The 19,462-nt window shown below is 47.2% G+C and overlaps 2 protein-coding genes across 3 annotated transcripts in view; one reads left to right on the top strand and one right to left on the bottom strand.

The window, feature by feature from the left end:
* Positions 1-340: 340 nt before the first annotated feature.
* On the top strand, positions 341-15,260 carry ubn2a (ubinuclein 2a). The gene is made up of 18 exons (XM_048249066.1): positions 341-944; positions 1,759-1,884; positions 2,592-2,693; positions 2,942-3,070; positions 3,312-3,406; positions 3,920-4,457; positions 5,980-6,050; positions 6,481-6,610; positions 7,172-7,281; positions 7,666-7,776; positions 7,937-8,080; positions 8,309-8,356; positions 8,484-8,529; positions 8,785-9,118; positions 9,486-10,201; positions 10,927-11,113; positions 12,713-12,781; positions 13,077-15,260. Exons 1-18 carry the CDS (start codon positions 648-650, stop codon positions 13,121-13,123), a joined length of 3,300 nt encoding a protein of 1,099 aa, XP_048105023.1. The 5' UTR covers positions 341-647; the 3' UTR covers positions 13,124-15,260.
* A 2,597-nt stretch (positions 15,261-17,857) lies between these two features.
* Positions 17,858-19,462, bottom strand: part of myh10 (myosin, heavy chain 10, non-muscle) — a 58,528-nt gene continuing 56,923 nt past the window's right edge. For both annotated transcript variants that reach the window (XM_048247155.1, XM_048247157.1), the window contains 2 exons: positions 18,840-19,012; positions 17,858-18,201 (listed from right to left, as the gene is read on the bottom strand). In XM_048247155.1, coding sequence (XP_048103112.1) covers positions 18,066-18,201; positions 18,840-19,012 — 309 coding nt within the window. In that variant the 3' untranslated portion in view covers positions 17,858-18,065. The remainder of the gene's footprint in view (positions 18,202-18,839; positions 19,013-19,462) is intronic.

Raw genomic sequence — 19,462 nt, 5'->3', positions numbered from 1 at the left:
TTGAGATACACTGAAATATGGCGTCGGTTTTCATGAAGCCCTGTCCCCCTGAAACATGTTTTCGCGATTTAAACCTAATCAGCAATTTCAGCCCCTGTTGAATAGATGGGTATCAAAAGTACATCCGCCGAATCGCCATTTCGAATCACAGTCCTTTGGTACCGACCATGGGGAATACTGTCTGGTATCTTCATTCTTCAATTAAACAGATATAAAAAGTTCGGATATTAGCATATTATTACTTATTATAGTGATTTATTCTAGAGGTGGGTTTAACATTACGAAAGGACTGATTGGCCGTGCTGCCCTTTACGCTCACGCTGTTTCCGGTGTCTTTCTGCGCGCAGGCCCAGCGACCTCACGGATATTTTATTTACTCCTGAAATCCAAGATGGCTGTCCTGAATGCCTCGGTCCCCTAGCAATTGAGGATGCGAGCAGCTACTGAAAAAACAACTTTTCCCCGACCATCTCTTCCCCTGGAACTCCATTCGTAAGGTGCGGAGGATACTCTTGCATCTTACCAGCCTCTAAATATCCCTTCCATCCAGGTTAAATCCCTCTAATTCGCCTATTTAAAGTAGTTTCGCGAAGTAACCCTCTGTCGCTGTCTGTCCTGAGCGAGGTTGAGACAGCCAGCACATCCAAATGGCCGAACCGAGAAAAGTACAATTTGTCACCCTGTCGGCCTTTGCCGCTGGTCCAGCCACTGAATCTAGGAAACGCCGGTTGGACGACGAGGCCGACATAAACTTTGATGGAGATCAAGGGATTGGCAAGTCCACGACCGGGGCATCAGGAGATGGTGGATTGTTCGGCAAAACTGGCGACAGAGACGGCGTTGAACCCAACAGAGCAACCGTGCGATTAAACCTTTCTCTCATCGAGCCAAACGACCAGTCTTCGGCCGAGTTCAATTACAGCGAACTCATTCAATCCCTTCAGGTATGCACTGTTTAATTTTAGGCCTGTGGAGACCTGCAATTGTGTTATCTTGACAAAAGTCAGATCAGTTTAGGGAAGTGGGTATTGGTGAATTTATGCTAACACCTTGTGTAAAGGCACCTTCTAGCAGTTTTGCTCTTTGCTATCTATTGCAACAGATTAGCTTGTTAACGTTAGCAAACACAAGTTGGTGGGACGAGTCGCATACCTTTGAATGAGTGGCTGGTCATGTCTTATTAATTACTCTAATAAAGGAACAAGTGTATCTGCTTGTTTGTTTTGAAGCTTGTCATTTTATCAAGATCACGAATCAATTATTTTTTTCATTCGTGGCACTTGAGTAACATCGCTTACTGTCCATAACAACTCCAGAAAGTTATAACGTTTCATAGGTAGCCAACTAGCTTGTTAGCTAACATAATGTGCATGTGGTGGTCACTTTAGGTATGTGTTGTTATGGGTTAGGCCTAAACGCCTTTTAAAGTGCGAAATTGTCCTTAAGATCATCCGGAAAAAGCGAAGATGCAATTATTTGTATAATGGTCTCGTGACTAGATGCGTAAAAATAGTGTTATGATTGAATGATATAATGATACAAAAATTACAGGCACGTCAACTCTTTTTTTTTTTTTTTTTTTTTTTTTAGTCTGTGTCGGCATATTTGTGTAGCACTGAAAATGTTTACTAGTATTTACTTGAAGAGAAGTGTTTATGTTGCATAGCTTTATTTAACGACGCCTCTAGAGGGTAGATCATAGGGTGACATCTCCTAAGCTGACCTTATTATCTTGGAATCTTTGTTTTCTGTCTGAAGAAGAAGACACAGAAACCCATACCCACACCCACACCACCCGCCCTTGACCCAAACGACCCCTTCAACGATGACGAGAGGGAGCGCCAGCAGGTGGAGGCTTTAGCCAAGAAGTTTGAGAGTAAATATGTGAGTATTCTCTCACCTTTGATAATGGTTGTCAACAAGTACTCTGAAGAATACACCCCCTTTCCCTCCTCCAGGTTCAGACAACCTACCATTTTAAATTAATATAGTTCTGAGGAACAAATGTGGTCATGGAAAAGTGTAAACATTTTGGATCATATTGAAGTGCTCTTCCTTTATCAAAATTGAGGTGGCCTGAAAGTGACCATCTGCTTTATTTTGAGACTTTTAAGTGATGTATGAAATATGGTCATCATTTAAAAGATATGCTGGCAAAGTGCCAGTGCAGCCCGGGTTAATGAGCCACAAGAAATGTGGTCTGTCTACTGAGTCTGTCTGAGTGCTGTTTGGTAAATGGTTGGTGCTGATCTTAAACGTAGGCCCTGAAACACACTGGATGCCTTGCAAGTGGGCTAAATATTTACATTTTCATTGATTTTCATGAACAGCTGGAGCGAGGTGACATGACCTGAGATGTGTGTCTCAAGTACGCAGTGTGAATGCCCTAACCTGTTCAAAAGAGTGGCAACATGAAAATCAAGAGATTTCCCAGCCACAACACACACACACAACCACAACGTATCCATAGTGTTTCAGGACTTGCTGAATTACACAAATGACAATAGTGCTTCTCTTTGTTGTGATGGTGGCCTGTAGCTGCAGTTGAGTTCTCAGTAGAAAATAACAGCTTATCTGAATCCGTCTCTTAGGGCAATAGTGGTAAAAAGAAAAGGAAGGACCGCATGCAGGACCTGATAGACATTGGGTTTGGATATGACGAGAGTGACCCTTTCATTGATAACTCGGAGGCAGTGAGTACCACCACTTCAGCTTAATCCTGGTTCTAGTGCATCCCTTTGAGTTGACACAGTACATCAGTCACAATAAAAATAAAAATAATGTGTAAGGTCCTCATTCAGGTCACTAAGTAAGTGTTGTCTGCAGATACTGTCATAGTAATATCACAAAGTTGGAAGGGAACAATATCATTTTTAGAAGTGAAACATGTCTACTACTGTCTACCACTGTTGTCTAAATATTGGTTGCTTCCTTGCTGCAGTATGATGAGCTGGTGCCAGCGTCGTTAACCACCAAACTTGGTGGCTTCTACATCAACACGGGTACATTGCAGTTTCGCGCCGCCTCTGAATCGGAGGGTGAGGATGAAGGCAAAGTGGCCACACCAGGGGTGAGTGCTGTGGGCATGATCTGTACAGCATCATCTGCTGTCATGGAGGGCCTGCTTGCAAGTCCAGTCGCAGGAGAAAAAAATATTTGATTCTGTGCTTTAATATCAGGTTTTACCAATGGCTTCTATACGTGTTTTGTGGTAATTGGTGGCATATCGGTGATGCAGTCACTATGTGGAATGTGTTTACTTATATACTTTAAATCCTTAACGGGCTGACTGTTTATACTCAAATGTGAAGGGTGGCGAAGTTCAGATGATCAAGAAGAGGAAGCGGAAAGAGGGAGCCATGTTGGAGGAGAAGAAGCCCAGGAAGATCAGAGTGCCTAAACAAGGGTGAGGACACAACACTGCTGACATGGCAGCACCATTTGCTGGCATGTTTTGAACAGCGAATGCATGCAAGTTTTACTGCTGATATTCAGACATTATTATTTGTCAGAAAATGAAATGCAAAGGATGATGAGCATGTGTCTTCAACACACATTAGAGATGTAGGTTCTTCTCTTCAACCGACCCTTTTGTTAATGCTAGGATGCCATGTCAGTATTAGGACAAACCATCCCCCCAAGAAATGGAGCATTAGACACGCTCTGATTGGTCCGTCAGTGGCCGTTGCCGGTGAGCTGTACATCAGGGAAGCGCTGGATTCCTGGAGGGCGAGGAGTCACTCTGGCTCTCATCAAGACCTTGTAGTGACCAGCCCATTAAGACCATGATACCATAGGCCTCAAGCCAGGCAAGGCTCTGAGCAGCACGGAGGAGAGGTCCTTGGGACTACAGGCAAGGCTAGCGTGGAATGCGGAGTGCCTAATGTGTGTGTGTGTGTGTGTGTGTGTCATTGTGCAGTGTGACTGGAATGAACCTACACCGGCCAGAAAAGAAGAAGAGGAAGAAGCTGATGAAGGACTCTCTGTACCTGGCGGCCATGCTGCGGCGCTTCACTCGGGAGAAGGAGGAGATGCGGCAGAAGAGCCCGGCCACCGCGCACCACCTGGGCCTGGCCAGCGCCCCGCACGCCAACCACATGCTCCACAACTCCGGCCTGCCCGGCAACAGCTTGGTCGCCGCCGCCGGCAGCACCGACATCTCTCTCGCTGACCTGACCGCCGACCCGGCCATGATGTCGCTGCTGAGCTCGGCCAACGAGAGTGAGCTGCAGGATCTCCTGGGCGACCTGGACTTCAGCCTGCTGGACCCGGGTCCTCTGACGGCCAGCCCCGCCCGGGAGAATGGGCTCATGGGTGTGGGTGTGTCTCCAGGGCAGAAGGCGGGTCAGGGGAGAGGGCAAGTGGGGCTGGGGGTCGGGGCCGGGCTCCTGTCCCCTCCTCCTCTGCCCGCTGGGCTGCCTGCTCCGCTCACCAAGCGCATTGAGGACCTACGGGCGGTAAGTGGACGCCTCTTGGAGTGTGTGTGTGTTTTTTTTATTATAGCTTGTTAAGCTTTTTTCCCTTCTTTAGCAACAGGTGCAGTTTCTTCTGGAGAAGTCTGTGATTACTAAATGTGGCTTTAATGGGTATAATGTCCTAGGGATTCTCAGCAATCTCAGACTGAAATGTTATATTATAGGTGGACATTGGCAGAGAATTGAAATGAGCTAATGAATTTGTAACTAAACTTTTTGGGATTTTTGGAGGTCTAAAATTTCCTTTCCAACGCACATTCCACCATGTGTGAAATAGGACCCATGTCTAGACTTATACATAGACATCTTTTTGACTGAATAGGCTCGATAAATGCTATAGAGAAGAAACTGATCATCAGTCTCCTGCATGCACTGATAGTCTGGGTCAGAAAACATTCACCTTCACTCCTAGACTAGTTTGCCAAACTTGAGAAATAAAACCCATAATGTTGACATTACACTATTTCTCTTCAATTCTATTCCCTCTGCCTTTTGATAGTAGTTGTGATGCTACAAATATTATAGTGTTATATTGATATATGAGGTCACTATATTGATGGTCAGTTTCCTGTACATGGATTTCTGGCTAAAAGCATTTTCTCATTGGACACTTCTCCTAAAGTTCTCTTGCAGTCATGGACTAGGGCTTAATCCATGTACAGGAAACGAGCCCCCAGTCTCCTAGACGCTACTAGCGTTTGTGATGGAGTGCCGTGTATCTTCTGACAGGAGGTGAGGCCAGCCAGGGCACTGCTGCTGCTGCCACTGCTGCCACTGGACTGAGTGAGTTGAGGTGCGAGGAGGACGAGTAGGGAGAGAGGAGAGGAGAGGAGAGGGCTGGCAGGTCACAGCCAGGGAGACAGGACAACAGAACATCAGGGACATGCAGATAACACAGCCCAGATCAGACACTCCAGGTCCACACATCCACTCTCTGCCCCAAATGGGCCTTCTACACGGATGGACAGTGCACGTTCATGCCCCAAATGGGCCTTCCCCCATAGCCTGGGGGAAGAGACCCAATCTGAAAGATTAAGGGTCTGGCCATGAATAACGTAATGGCCCAACTCGAGGGGCGGCACCAAGCACGCATTTGAAAATCTCACTGCACGCAATTGGATAACACTATACGATCAATGTTAACTGACTGATTCGGACTTCGGCCGCGGTGGATAACACTACGTCTGTCATCCGTTTAGCTCGCCTCTGACCCGCCTATATCAGATACACAGATATGATTGGTTCCCCGCGATGCAAGGGGCAAAAAATACGTGCATCATTACTCGTTGCCAGAGTCTCTCGCTGAGCAAATGCTTCCGCGAGAACTCTGGATTCCCAGGGTACCTTCTACATGGATGGACAGTGCACGTTTCTTTGCACAAGCGTGCTGGTGTCTGCTGCTCCAGCATCAGTTCTGGGCAGGTTTGTGCTGGATGTTACGCCAGTGACTGAAGTCTGTTTCTTCCTTTTTTGTCTCCCTCTTACTGTTTGTCATCCCTAAAAGGCCTCACGACAGTTTGACCAAGAGGGGAGGAAGAAGTTTTTCACCTTGGATATGAACAACATTTTGCTTGAGTAAGTACTTTCTTGTGTGTCTTGTGTGACTCTTGGACCCCTTAGTCACTAGGAATTGGTAGATCTTGTAGATGTGTATTTGTGACCACCTTATTCTCACATTCTTGTCACCTGTGCTGTCCTGCCTTTCGTCCACTGAGTATTTAACGTCCCCTTCCCTCTGCATGTCCACTGCGTATTTATGTCTACTGAGTATTTAACGTCCCCTTCCCTCTTTGTATCCACTGAGTATTTATGTCTACTGAGGATTTATCGTCCCCTTCCCTCGTTGTGTCCACTGCAGTATTTAACGTCCCCTTCCCTCGTTGTGTCCACTGCAGTATTTAACGTCCCCTTCCCTCTTTGTGTCCACTGCAGTATTTAACGTCCCCTATTCTCTGTTTGTCCACTGAGTATTTAACGTCCCCTTTTCTCTGCGTGTCCGCTGCAGTATTGAGCTGCAGGTCCAGGAGCAGCCGGCGGAGGTGCGCTCGGCCATCTACTCCCACATGGAGGCGTTCGTGCCCTGCAACAAGGAGGCCCTCCTCAAACGCCTCAAGAAGCTCAGCCTTAACATCCAGGTGAGAGCCACAGAGCAGGCACTGAGCAAGCCGTAGTGGTGCTCATAGGGCTTCTTTACCCTTCAAAAGTCACCTTCAAACCTCTACATCACAATGGCAATGATGTTGTAGCTTTTCTACAGTTTTTAAAGCAGCACTAGAGCTTTAATCTAACACTAGCAAGATGGTTACCTGAAAAGCACGCAAAACGTTGCACTCACCACCTGGCACTGCTAGAAGCTTGCTATCGTGCTGTGAAAGGTTTTCTTTCATTTCTGCCTACCCAGAAATCAGCTGTAGTGTATATTCTGGGAGGCTGATCGGAATAATACATGTGTGTGTGTGTCTGTCCTTTACGTGATCATAGGCCATCAGAATGAATTTGACGATGATGGCAAAACGGTTGTCTCTAGGCATCTCTCAAAAAGTGTCAAATTGTTGCATAGTGTTGCTTAATAATTCCTGTCTGTAAGGTCATGTAGAAGAGGGATCAATGGCATCTCTGAAGTGCGAATGATACCGTGGCAACTCGCGTAATTCTTTCTTTTCCCCATCATGAAGGTCTCTCTCCCTCTCTCACAGGATGACCGCCTGCGCACGCCCCTGTTGAAGCTGAAGCTGGCTGTCTGTAGCGTCATGCCAGAACAGATCGCAAGATACAACATGGACTGTGTGGCCAAGGCTGCTGCCAAGTATGATCCTCTCACTCGTTTACGTCCCACTCCACTCTAATAATAACATTTCCAACGCTGAATGAGCTGTGTCCCCAATAACAGAGACATTCCCGTCCAAAACATCTGTTTAAACTTTATAGGACCATGTAAAACTTTCCTGTGCTGCTACTCATTGGTTGAAAACGGTCACTTTATGTTTACATAGGACGATTCTGGATTTTGTGCTTACTAGACAGAAGCTCTCTCTGTAGTAATGGATCCATACGCTGTGGCTAGCTACAGAATACCCCACTAAATCAGGATTTAACCATGGGCCGCCGGAAACCTCTAAATGTACTGAGGATAAGGCGTTGGTTTCAAATTGCTGTGTGTGTGTGTGTGTGTGTGTGTGTGTGTGTGTAGGCAGCAGTCTGAGGAGGGAGAGAAGAATGGTTCTGAGGAGGAGGATGAGGAGAAGCCTGGGAAGAGGGTGATGGGACCACGAAAGAAGTTCATCTGGGACGACAAACTCAGGTAAGACTTTATCCTCTGACTGAATAAACCCTGGACTGCATGCATCATTGGCACTCTGCTGCACCCTTCTTAATGAAAAACACTAAATTCATTGATTCAAAGAAATCATTGTGTGTGCGTGTGTGTTTGTGCGTGTGTGCATGTGCGTCTGTTCCTGCAGGTCTCTGCTGTGTAACCTAGTGCGGGTGAAGTTGAGCTGTTATGAGCAGGAGTCGCAGGCCCCTCTGTCTGTGGAGGACTACCTCAAGGCCTTCATGGAGAACGAGGTCAAACCGCTCTGGCCCAAGGGCTGGATGCAGGCCAGGTGTGTGAGACGCAGGTTCCTCAATGTCTAATCGCTTAGCAGTGTGTGTGTGTGTGTGTGTGTGCTCCTCAATGTCTTATCGCTTAGCACTGTGTGTGTGTGTGTGTGTGTGTGTGTGTGTGTGTGTGTGTGTGTGTGTGTGCACGTTTTTCCACTTTTTTGGTGAATGATTAGGTGAACTTCAAGGTTGATGCTACTACAACTGAATATTTTTCTATTTTGTCACAGGATGCTGTTCAAGGAGAGCAGGATTGTGCACGGCCACCTTACTGGACTGTGAGTTGACATCACTTTTATTATTGTTGTTGTTATAGTAATAGGACTGTGCAAGGAAGTCATGAACTGGATTAATGAATAATAAATGACAATTGATTTTTGACTCTTAATTTTGTCTGGATTGCAGGGGCAAGAAAAGGGTGGTTCCTGGTCCCAAAGCGATTAAAGCCAAGGTGTGTGTGTGTGTGTGTGCGGTCCTGTTGCAAACATGCATTCTCTTGACCTATGTGAAGTGCTACAAGTGTTGGAGCTGTGGCTCACTAGGGAAGCGTTGTGGCGCAGCCTTACTGTTGTTTTGTAGCTTGTAGAATACTTAAATGGAAACTCCAATCATCTTCTCTCCAGATTGACTTTGAATGTGGATTGACTGCTTTAGAGCAGTTGTGGTGTTTTGGTTCTGACCGTGCCGTGTGTCTGTGTTGTTCCAGGAGGGTGGCTGGATCCCGAGGCCCAGTCCAGTCGGCGTGATCCCCTCTCCCTCCGCGGCGGTAATCGTCCGCCGGCCCCCCACCTCCCCCTCGGAGCCCATCTGCCTCTCTGATTCGCTGGACGAAGACCTGGCCACCAACTCGCTGGACTCCATCTCCCATGCCCTGGCGCTCCTGAGCAACGCGGCCAAAGGCCTGACCCAGACCAACGGCCCGGCCGTCTCCTCTCCGGTCAGCAAGGCCAGCGCCACGCCCGGCCTGTCGGTCGGCCACTTTGCTTCCCCGCCGACACATTCCCTTCCTGTGAAACTGGAGAGCCCCCCATGTCCCCGTGGCTAATCATCCCCTCCGGCTAACTACCTCTCCCTCCCAGACCCATCCCCGGCCACCCAGGTCGGCGCTGGACTGACTCCCCTCTCCGCCCTCCCTCGTGACCATTATTGACCATTACCTCATCCCCCTCCAGTTCTTCCGGACGTGCTGCTGAAGGGCCCCTGTCGCGAGCCCAGAGACACTCCATGACCCCCGGCCCAGGTCGGCTGGACTCAGCTCCCCTGGTCCCCCGCCCACCGTTGCTGCCCCCAGCAGGCCTTCTGCCCCCCGGGGATGAAGCCTGGCCAAAGACCCGCGTTGCCGCCAGACTGCCCAAGCCCCTGGTGGGGAAAGCGGCCTTACGCGGTGGTGGAGCAGGGGTGTAACAGGGCGCGTGAACTCGCACCTCTCGCAGCTCAACGCCAAGAGCCCCCAGCAGCCCCAGCGGCTGCCCAGTGGCTCGCCCTCCCCTGTGCCCTCGTCCCCCACCTCCTCTCACCCGCCGCCCAAAGCCCCGCACGCCGCGCACGCCCACCCGCAGTCCAACTTCATCACCCCCATGCAGGCCACGCTGACCAAGTCCTCCCACAGCAGCAGTTCGGGCATCATCAAGTTGACCCCGCGGCCCCCTGCCCCTACTCCGCCCCCGGCCTCGTCGCCGGCCCCCTCCTCCTCCTCCTCCTCCTCCTCGCCCTCGCTCGTCCACTCCCGGCCGCAGATGATGGCCAACTCCCACCAGTACAGTCCCAAGGGCGCTGGCTTCCGACCCCCATTCACAGCACAGGGAGGCTCGTCAGTCAAGCCTGGCCAGGGGATCTACAGCTTTGCGGGCGGCCAGAAGCCCTCCACCCCTCTGAGTGGGGGGGCAGGAAACACTAACCCCAGCCCCATAGGAACGCCCCCTTCCAGCAGTCAGCAGGACAACAGCCCCTCCCCCTCTGGGATATCGGCCAATCACGGACAGAGGCAGAGGTCCGTAGGAGGGTCTGGTCAGAGTGCCAAAGCTGTGACCAGTCGGTTGCCGGCCTCAACACTGGCATCAACGCTGGCGTCAACCCTGGCCTCAACGCTGCCCTCGTCAGTAGTCACTTCACACCTGTCACAGGTAAGCTGACCACAGCGTGGCGTAGTGAAAGGTTAGAGTTAGTAACCCTGTAATACCTCAGTAATGAGAGGCTAATTGGCTTATTAGGTTGTTAAGTCCGACGTCAAGGGCCCAACAGCTTTTTTGTTCACAAACGTTTACTAGCGCAGCCAGCTGGTTTTCACAACCTGTGAGCCTCACCTTCGTTTTAGTGAGAGTAAAACACAATATCTTTACTCTAACAGAGTAATTAGAGTAGCTGTGCAGCCAGATGGTATAATCAAGGGTAACGTCCAGGCCTCCGCAAAAAAAATAAGATTTTATTTTAGGATGACTATTTTCTTAAAGGCTACTCTGAATAGCGGGAAAAAATGTTTATTTTACTGTCTATGGAGAAGTCTGAGAGCAGTTGGACCCGGAAAAAGAATTCTCAACACATTATTGCATCATGACTAGCCGGACTGAGATTAGATAGGTGGAATTTGCCTGACTATTTTTGTCTCCAAACACATTTTGGTTCCAGATGTTCATGTTTGTCTTGACGCTGCACTGAGCTGATGCTGTGTGTGTTCTGATGTTTGTCCTGACGCTGCACTCAGCTGATGCCGCGTGTGTGTGTGTGTGTGTGTGTGTGTGTTCTGATGTTTGTCCTGACGCTGCACTGAGCTGATGCCGTGTGTGTGTGTTCTGATGTTTGTCCTGACGCTGCACTGAGCTGATGCCGCGTGTGTGTGTTCTGCCCCCAGGTCTCGGCGGCCGCGGGCACCAATCTGCTGGGCCCTTCTCTGCCCCTGGGCTTCGGCATGCTCGGGGGCCTGGTGCCCGTCTCCCTGCCCTTCCAGTTCCCGCCGCTGCTCAACTTCAGCCCGCCCGGTGCCCCCGGCAGCATGGGCGCCTCCGCTGGCACCAACTCAGGATACACCCTGGCACAGAGTAAGTGACCAATCAGGAGCACCCACCACACACACTCCTTAGCTGCCTGCAGACCAGCAAATGTGCCCTTCATATTCACATCCTCAAATGTGCCCTTCATATTCACCTCCTCAAATGTGCCCTTCATATTCACATCCTCAAATGTGCCCTTCATATTCACATCCTCAAATGTGCCCTTCATATTCACCTCCTCAAATGTGACCCTGCAAGGCGAAATCAGTCGTCTTGCACACAGTGCTATTTTGAGAAAATCCACAATAAACAAAAGTACGGGTTAAAATGTCGAATTTCACGTTTTTGCATAATTTGACAGTATACAGTCTACACTTTCATATTGTGAACAAATTTCACAGATAAACATACGTTTTAAACCCTGACTTTATTTAGGTGAAGATTAAACACATTAGCAGTCATTCCATTTGTCCATGCCGCTATAAGGTTTTACGGTAGAGCTAAAATGTAGCCTACTCATTAGGCTACTCGTTACTCAATGTGTAAGCTCTCTATCGTTCTTGGCAGATGTAACCGAATATGAATATTAAAGACTTGCCTTTCAGGGCACGAACGGTCAAAAGCACGAACTTTTAGAAATATCCTGGCGTCATTTTACGGACCAGGAGAAGTTTTCCATTGATGTAGCAGTAGCACATTTTAAAAGTGGGCCTATAGCCTACACAATCTGTGTACATAGAACTCCCCTTACTTCCCCCGAAATACATGAATTAAATTCTATAGTGACTATGACCGTCCCTGGTATTAACTAGGGGGCAGAAAAATACACTCACTCGGTTGATAAAACTGGACATAGTCACCATAAGGCTAATAATAGCTGTGTCCTCACACTATCGCACGTGGCAATTTACTTAAAAAGGTGATTTTCTCCTCTTCTGGCGTATCGTGACAGGAGAACCATGCCAACTTTGGATGTGGTTATCTTAGCGATACTTTTTGCAATACCCTTGATATACATATCGTTGGAAAGCTTAGTCAATGGTCGTTCATGTGAGCACATTAACTTAATTTTGTAAATTTTACCATATGACTGGTTTCACCTTGCAGGGGTCACAAATGTGCCCTTCATCCAGTGCTTCATATTCACCTCCTCAAATGTGCCCTTCATCAGTGCTTCATATTCACTGTTTCTGCTGATTGGAACTTATTCACTTATCAAATGTTATTATGATGATGAGAAAATATGTTTTAAATCTTTCTCATGATTTTGCAATAGAGATCTCAACATGTCCATTTGTGGTCTGTCTAGTGTGACTGTGGTCATCTTGTGAAGTTCTGTGATGGTGGTCATAAGTGTGTGTGTGTATAGTCAGAACAGATGATGGTGCTTTTGTCTTGTGGTGTGTGTGTATAGTCAGAACAGATGATGGTGCTTTTGTGTGTAGTGTGTGTGTGTGTGTGTGTGTGTGTGTGTACAAGCTCTAGTCTCCAGCAGTTTTTCTGCCTATAACCCTCTTGCCCTCTGTTGACCCTCTCCTCCATCACTTCTCTCCTCTCTTCTCTTCCTCTCCTCATCCTTCCTTCCATCTCACCTTTCCGCTGCTTCTCCTCTCTCTCGCTGTGTCGGATGCTGGTCTCTCTCCTCAGATCTGTTTAAGAGCCTCCAGTCAGGGTCTCAGGCTGCTCTACCTCCTCACTTGCAGCTTGCTTTCTCAGGTAAACTCTGCTCCTCCTTTTCCCTCGTCTGTCCTGCTCCCCCTCCGTTGCCGTGCGCTCTCCACTGTCCTGCTCTTTGTGTGATAACTTGATCATCTGTGTGTCCCATTGTTTTCCTCTCTGCCCGTTAATGTCTCATTGTAGGTATGTTTGCGCGTGCTACTACTAAGATCCCATCCAGTGTTGCCCTTTTGGGAAAAAAAAAAACTAAAACTAACCACTAGTGCATGACTTTGTTTTGAATGTGGCAGGTTTGTCTTGATGGCTGATGTAATGAGCTCTTGCTGTCCCTCAGATACAAACCAAAGCCAGGGTGGAGATGTGAAGAGGAAGACTCACTGAGCGGTCAAACGCCGCCCGCCACTCTGAGCACCACTGAAGCCACGGCATCAGCTCTGACTGACACTGCAGTGGGACACTGCAAAAGGATAAAAAAATTTTCTCCTATTGATGGACCTAACGCATTAATGACCCTCATTCTAATTATTGTCATTCTATTGATTACTGTTTTGGAATGTTAGGAAGGGTGACTGCGTTTTTGTTTTGTTTTTAATTTTTTGTTGTCAACATGTTTACATGACAGACCTTTATCACTGTGGAGAGAGAGAGGGGGAGTGTAGGAGAAAAGAAGCTATATAATTTAATTAGTATTTAAGTCAGTGTTGGCCGGACTTTCCTGTGTAAAGAGTTGTTGAATAGGACTTCTATCTCTGTTTTTGATTTTAATTTGTAGAGAAGCGACTCCCTCTCTCCGTCTGTGGGGTGGTGGTCCTCTGTTCTGTTGCCCTTCCTACAAACAGACTGTTAATACAGTAGCTATTAATATGGATAAATTATTTATCATTTCCTCACAGGGACATAAAATTATGATGTGTGTGAGTGGGTTAATATGGGTGTATGTATATAAATATACATATATATAAATATAATATGCTCTATTTTCTTTCCAGGTCAGTGTGTGTGTGTGAGCTCATATCCCCCTTTCTTACACAGTGTCTTTGGTGCTGTATATTACACTGGACCTTGAAATGGAAAAAAAAAATTAACTTGAAAAGGTGAAATGGCTCTTTTTTGATAAACTGAGCAAGACGTCTGTGGGATGTGTGTGTGTTGTGTGTGTGTGTGCGTGCGTATGTGTGCGTGCGCATGTGTGTCACAGGTGGAGAGAGTGTCTTTAGTCTACTTGAACTTTTATTTCTGAATATTTCATTGCTTATCAATACAAATCTCCAGTACTCAATACAACAGATCGCCTTAGTTTGTATGTTTGAACTATGCAGGACTATTTCTGGCTCATGCACAAGCACAGCCTCACGCCTCAGCTACTGCGCTCTGCTCCTCCTCTCCGCGGGAGGCGGCCGGAGGATCGCTCGGTTTCTTTTCTGTGCAGGGCGTCTGTCTCTCAGACTTGTACATGTATCTCTCAGCTTCCGCTGACATACCTCCTCTGGAAAACTCAGTTCTTCCTGCATTTAAGCTACTCATCCTCCTCATCTACCGATTACTTCCTCTAGCATTAATCACTCCCGTGGGGGTTTTGACCGATTGAATGAACAGTGGCGCCAAAGAAAAGTTGGAGGATGGATCTATTTGTCGGCTCACGAGTTGGCAAAAAAAAAAAAATATATATATATTGTGCGTGTGCGAGCGCAAGTCTGTGTATGCGTGTTCATTTGATCATATTCTTGAAAAAGATGTACTTAAGTGTTTTTCTCAGTGGGCTGTCTGGATGTTGTGAAAGGATTTTTTTTTCTTCTAAAAAGCCACATAGGTTGAGAACACTTGGAGTCACATTCGGACAATATTACATTTCACTGTCTTTGACTCCTTATTTTTATCTTTTTATTTTGTAGATTATTTTTGTGTGTTGATTCTAAAATAAAAAAATATGCTGTCAGCTTTTGGTACGATTCTTGTGTAAGGCCACCTGGCCTCATTTATCACTGTTTACAAGTTTGTGCGTAGGTGTGTAAAAGTCTGTAGCAGTTTCCCCTTGGATCTCTTTTTTTTTTTTTTTTTTTTTTTACTTGAAGATGGTATCACTTAGTTTGATGGCTTTGTATTGGAAAGAAAGTGCTAATCTTCAACAGCACTACTAAGGTCTGAAAAATTAACTCTTAGACACTTAGGGCCTAGGCTTAGGCTCTACACTAATTGTCTCCACTTTTCTTAAATTTGGGTTGAACATGCTTTGATGTGATGTAAAGGGATCTGACAGATGATGGAGACATCTCAGTATTCATTGTGGAATTCTTGGAAACTTGAAATGTTATCTAAAGTCTAGGAGGAAAAAAGGTAAGATTCCAAATTTGCTCTGCAACCAACTGTAAAAGCACATTTTTTGTTCCCATGTGTGGAACGAGCCTACCTTCTGAAATTATGAAATGCCATGTTCATCATTGTACCTGTAAAAGAGGGTTTACCAGATGGTAACATGAACAGTCACCTGTGAAAGTAATAAATCACATTCCTTCTACAATGAATATGTTTTATTGTCCTTTACAAAAATCACTGTCTAGAAATACAGGTATACAAGAAATAAAAGGAGATATTTGCAGTTGAACTCCTGGTTGTCAACAGCCAGTCCAATAATAATAATAGTAATAATAATAATGAGGATCGTAATAATTGTAACTAGATCATGGATGATAAAGCTTTGAACCAAATGAAATCACACGTCCTGCTGGGGTGGCAGCAGAAGGCTCCTCGTTTCATAATAACACTGATTCTGGCCCATGGTCTACTGATGAGGTTTCCTACGGGGGAGCGGGGGAGACACACATACTGAATATGATATGAATTACAGGGAAGAGCACAACAGAGAGCCGAGGGGGGTGGCTTTGTAGTGAATCTTTTCCAGTCTGCCAGTTCCGCCTCCTTGAATGTTTTAGCTTAGCACGAGTACACATCAGTGTCATAGACGCAACAGGTGCGGTTTACCCACCAACGTTTTCATAACGAGTGTCTAAGGCACTTCTTAAAGAAACATTGTCACCACGTGCATTCCAGACCCTCTCCCGTTTTTTTTTTAATACTGAGAAAAGAATGTAAGGTGAGGACAGTGAGGATATGAAGAAGCCAGCAGGCCTTTTCCTCACAATCCAGACCTGTAAGCACGGTGTTCTGACCCATTCCTCCACCTGGAGATCCCTGCCCTTTACAGCCCCCTCACCACCATCACCATCCTCCAAGCCCAATTTAGCCAGGTCAGATCTTACCCTGATGATGTGGGGAAAGCAAAAGTTCCCAATACTGTATGTATTTGTGTACGTATGACTTCCTTCACTTGCCACAAATGGAAGTGAACTGTAGTAAGTAACAGGGCACTCCAGGAGAGTATGAGGGAAAACACAACTTTAGTGGCTTCCATTAACACATTCAGAACATTCAGATGCAAACGTCTCATTAAACAACTCTTGCATGAACCTTAAGGCATCACCTCTTAACTGGTTACATGAATGAAAAGTACATCTGTCTCTTTAGTCCAGCCAATTATTTTCACTTTGAATGGAATGTAGGGTAACACAATGCCTACCTCACACCAGACGCAAGTGTGAATCCCAAATATTTACAACCTCTCCGTAAACCCTCCAGAGGAGATGCCTTGAGGCCAAGTACCAACTCATACCGCCTACTCTTAGTCGTCATCGAGTCCAAGAATAGAGAAATTCTAAGTGCCGGTCGGCAAATTCCAGTCGTGTCACCCATTCACATGGCGAGAGGCATGCAAACTCTCTTTGGGTGTGTATGGTCAAAAGTCCTTCACTGAACCAGGCTTCATTTGGTTTAAGCGCCTTCAACATTAGTGTGGGTCAAGAGGATGCGTTGGTATAGTGCCTTATCTCCCCTGTTAGCTTTATTCAGGTTTCTAGTGTTAACCACAGAGAGACCATGTAGTGTAACTTCACAAACCCACTTCACTGTGGGGGGCAGGGGGAGTCAGCTCTCCTTCCAGTTTAAGGAACCAATCGGGCTATTAATGTGCAGCATAGAGCAAATTGAAGTTAACAATACATCCACTACCATCAGTTAGAGCCTGAATGACCTGACCCCAGGTCAGCTGGCTGTCTTGGGTTCCCTACTGCGGGACGAGTCGGTGGCTGTAGCCAACTGATCTAAGAAACAAGTCTTTACTCAGGTGCTACTTTGCCAAAACAAGAGAAAGTGGTCCAGTTGGGTCAAATTATAACAAAAGAAAGAAAAACAGAACAAAGAACGCATAAAAGGTTAAGTCATTAACCAGCAGTAAGATCTCAAAGCTTCTTTTTTTTTTTTTTTTTTTAGTTAAATATGCCTTTAAATGGTATTGAGAGATGTAGTGGCAGGTTGCAATTTCACAGTTATCTTATTATTTTTTTTTCCTGTTTGCTTTTCCAGTCCATGTCCACAAAAGCTGCGGTGGCGATGGGTCATGGAGATGCTTTCACAGAGTTTTATCACAGAACACCAGCAGTCCACCAGGGCAACGGCAGCAGTTGGGCTGGCTGAGTCCCAAACCCCGCCAGCGGCCCTCCTTATCAGTGGGGAGGCGTGTGGGCTGCGGTCAGTTGGGCTTTGCGCTGGTGGCGAGGGGGGGCACATGTAACATGACGCGGAGTGTGTGTGTGTGTGTGTGGGTACATACGTGTGTGCGTCTTCATATGCACACTTACACACAGTTCATACTTAAAATGCACTTGTACCTAGAGTAGCGCTTTTCTTCGTTTACGTGTTGTAGTTTGTCCCTTGGTCATAAGCAGAGTACGTGGTCATTCCAAAGGCTGGCTGGGGGGATGTCAGAAGCGCTCAGGTGCGCTGGGCCTTGAAGCTTGCCAGAGTAGAATAAGGCAGAGTAGCAGTTCCCCTGGGAGTCTCACATGTGAACCTGTGTTTATGGAACACAGCATGGAAGTGCATGCATGCGTGTGTGAGAGAGTATGAGATGTGTGTGTGTGTGTGTGTGTGTGTGTGAGTATGAGATGTGTGTGTGTGTGTATGTGTGTGTGTGTGAGTGTGTGTGTGTGTGTGTGAGTATGAGATGTGTGTGTGTGTGTGTGTGTGTGAGAGAGAGAGAGTATGAGATATGTGTGTGTGTGTGTGTGTGTGTGTGTGTGAGAGAGAGTATGAGATATGTGTGTGTGTGTGCGTGTGAGAGTATGAGATGTGTGTGTGTGTGTGTGTGTGTTGGGGTAGGGTTGGGGGTAAGGGGGTGGTAGTGCTGAGGTGCTGTTGCGCACTGGCTAGCAGGCTGAGGAGCGCTGGGCGGCGGGGGGGGGGGGGGACCTGCTGGCCGGCGACGGCTGCTCTACTCAGCCTGGGCGGCCTGCGTCTCGTTGAGGTCACTCGCCCGGCTGTCGGCGTCGTCGTCCGAGATCTCTCCCTCCATCTGTAGCTGGCGCCGCCCGGAACGGCCTGACGAGAAGCTGACGGGACCGCCGCGCCTAGATAAGGGTCAGAGGTCAGCAGATGACTAAGAGGTTTAGACCTAAAAGCCCTTACTGGGTCATCCACACAGGTCAGTTCCCCCTGAGGAAAGGGCAGAGCTGATGGGGATGACACTGTGGGATGACTGCAGAGATGGAGGCTGATGCTCCTCAGGAACTAGGACAGGGTGGTGTTAGAGCTGTGTGTCTGAGAGAGAGTGTGTGTGTGTGTGTCAGCTGTGTGTCTGAGAGAGAGTGTGTGTGTCTGAGAGAGTGTGTGTGTGTCAGCTGTGTGTCTGAGAGAGTGTGTGTGTGTGTGTGTCAGCTGTGTGTCTGAGAAAGTGTGTGTGTCTGAGAGAGTGTGTGTGTGTGTGTGTGTGTCAGCTGTGTCTTAGAGAGCGTGTGTGTGTCAGCTTGCACTGTGTGGAATTAAACCAGATTAATGCAGATCCACAGTGTTAGGAAATATATCCATAATCACAGAATAGAGGATTGTTTAAAAAGTAAATCTGTGGGGAGGGGGGTCCTCACAGGATAAGCTGAGTGTCTTTGTGTAAGGGCCTAAACAAGACATTGAACGAGTGTATGTGTGTGTGTGTGTGTGTGTGTGTGTGTGTGTGTGTGTGTGTGTGTGTGTGTGTGTGTGTTGGCTCTACCTGAGGCGGTTCTTCAGGGAGTTGACCTCTCGGCTGAGGCCCTCGCTGGCCTCGGTGGCGTCGTCCAGCTCTCTCTGCAGCTTCCTGCGGGAGGCGTTGGCACGAGTGGCCTCCTCCTCCGCCTCCTCCAGCTGACGCTTGAGCTGCTTCATGCGCGAGTTGGCTTTCTCCATCTAACACACACACACACACTTTATTGTTTTATTTGGAATGACTAGTACTCAGTGTTTCCCATACATTGACTAATCTGTGGCGGGGCGCCACAAAATCAAAATCGGCCGCCACAGATGAATATTCTATGTTTAATTTAATTTAATTTAAATATAAGATCAAATCCTTGCATTGGCATTGAGCTGCGCTTTTTACGCACGCAGCCTTTCCTTGCCCCGCCCCGCTCTCTCTCGTAGCCCGCTGCCCCTCCTCTGCATTGTTGAAGGATTGTTGTTGCCACATAGAAGCATTGCATTGAAGAAGTCTGGCTAAATTGCTATTAAATCCGCTTAGCATCGTGACCATGCTGCGCAAATTTGTTCAAAACTGCTGCATTGAAGTTAACTCTGCTAAGGCTAAGGTCTTATCACAACATAGTAGGCTACATTGAAGAGACTAAACTTAAAGTTATG

This window comes from Alosa alosa, chromosome 7 (genome assembly GCF_017589495.1).
Source record: "Alosa alosa isolate M-15738 ecotype Scorff River chromosome 7, AALO_Geno_1.1, whole genome shotgun sequence".
NCBI lineage: Eukaryota > Metazoa > Chordata > Actinopteri > Clupeiformes > Clupeidae > Alosa > Alosa alosa.
This window is presented reverse-complemented; position numbering and strand designations above follow the sequence as displayed.

Coding starts and splice junctions, on each gene's coding strand:
- ubn2a (XM_048249066.1), top strand. CDS start 648: ATGGCCGAACCGAGAAAAGTACAATTTGTCACCCTGTCGGCCTTTGCC. Junction 6,611..7,171: donor AGCTCAGCCTTAACATCCAG/GTGAGAGCCACA, acceptor CCTCTCTCACAG/GATGACCGCCTGCGCACGCC. Junction 8,081..8,308: donor AAGGGCTGGATGCAGGCCAG/GTGTGTGAGACG, acceptor ATTTTGTCACAG/GATGCTGTTCAAGGAGAGCA.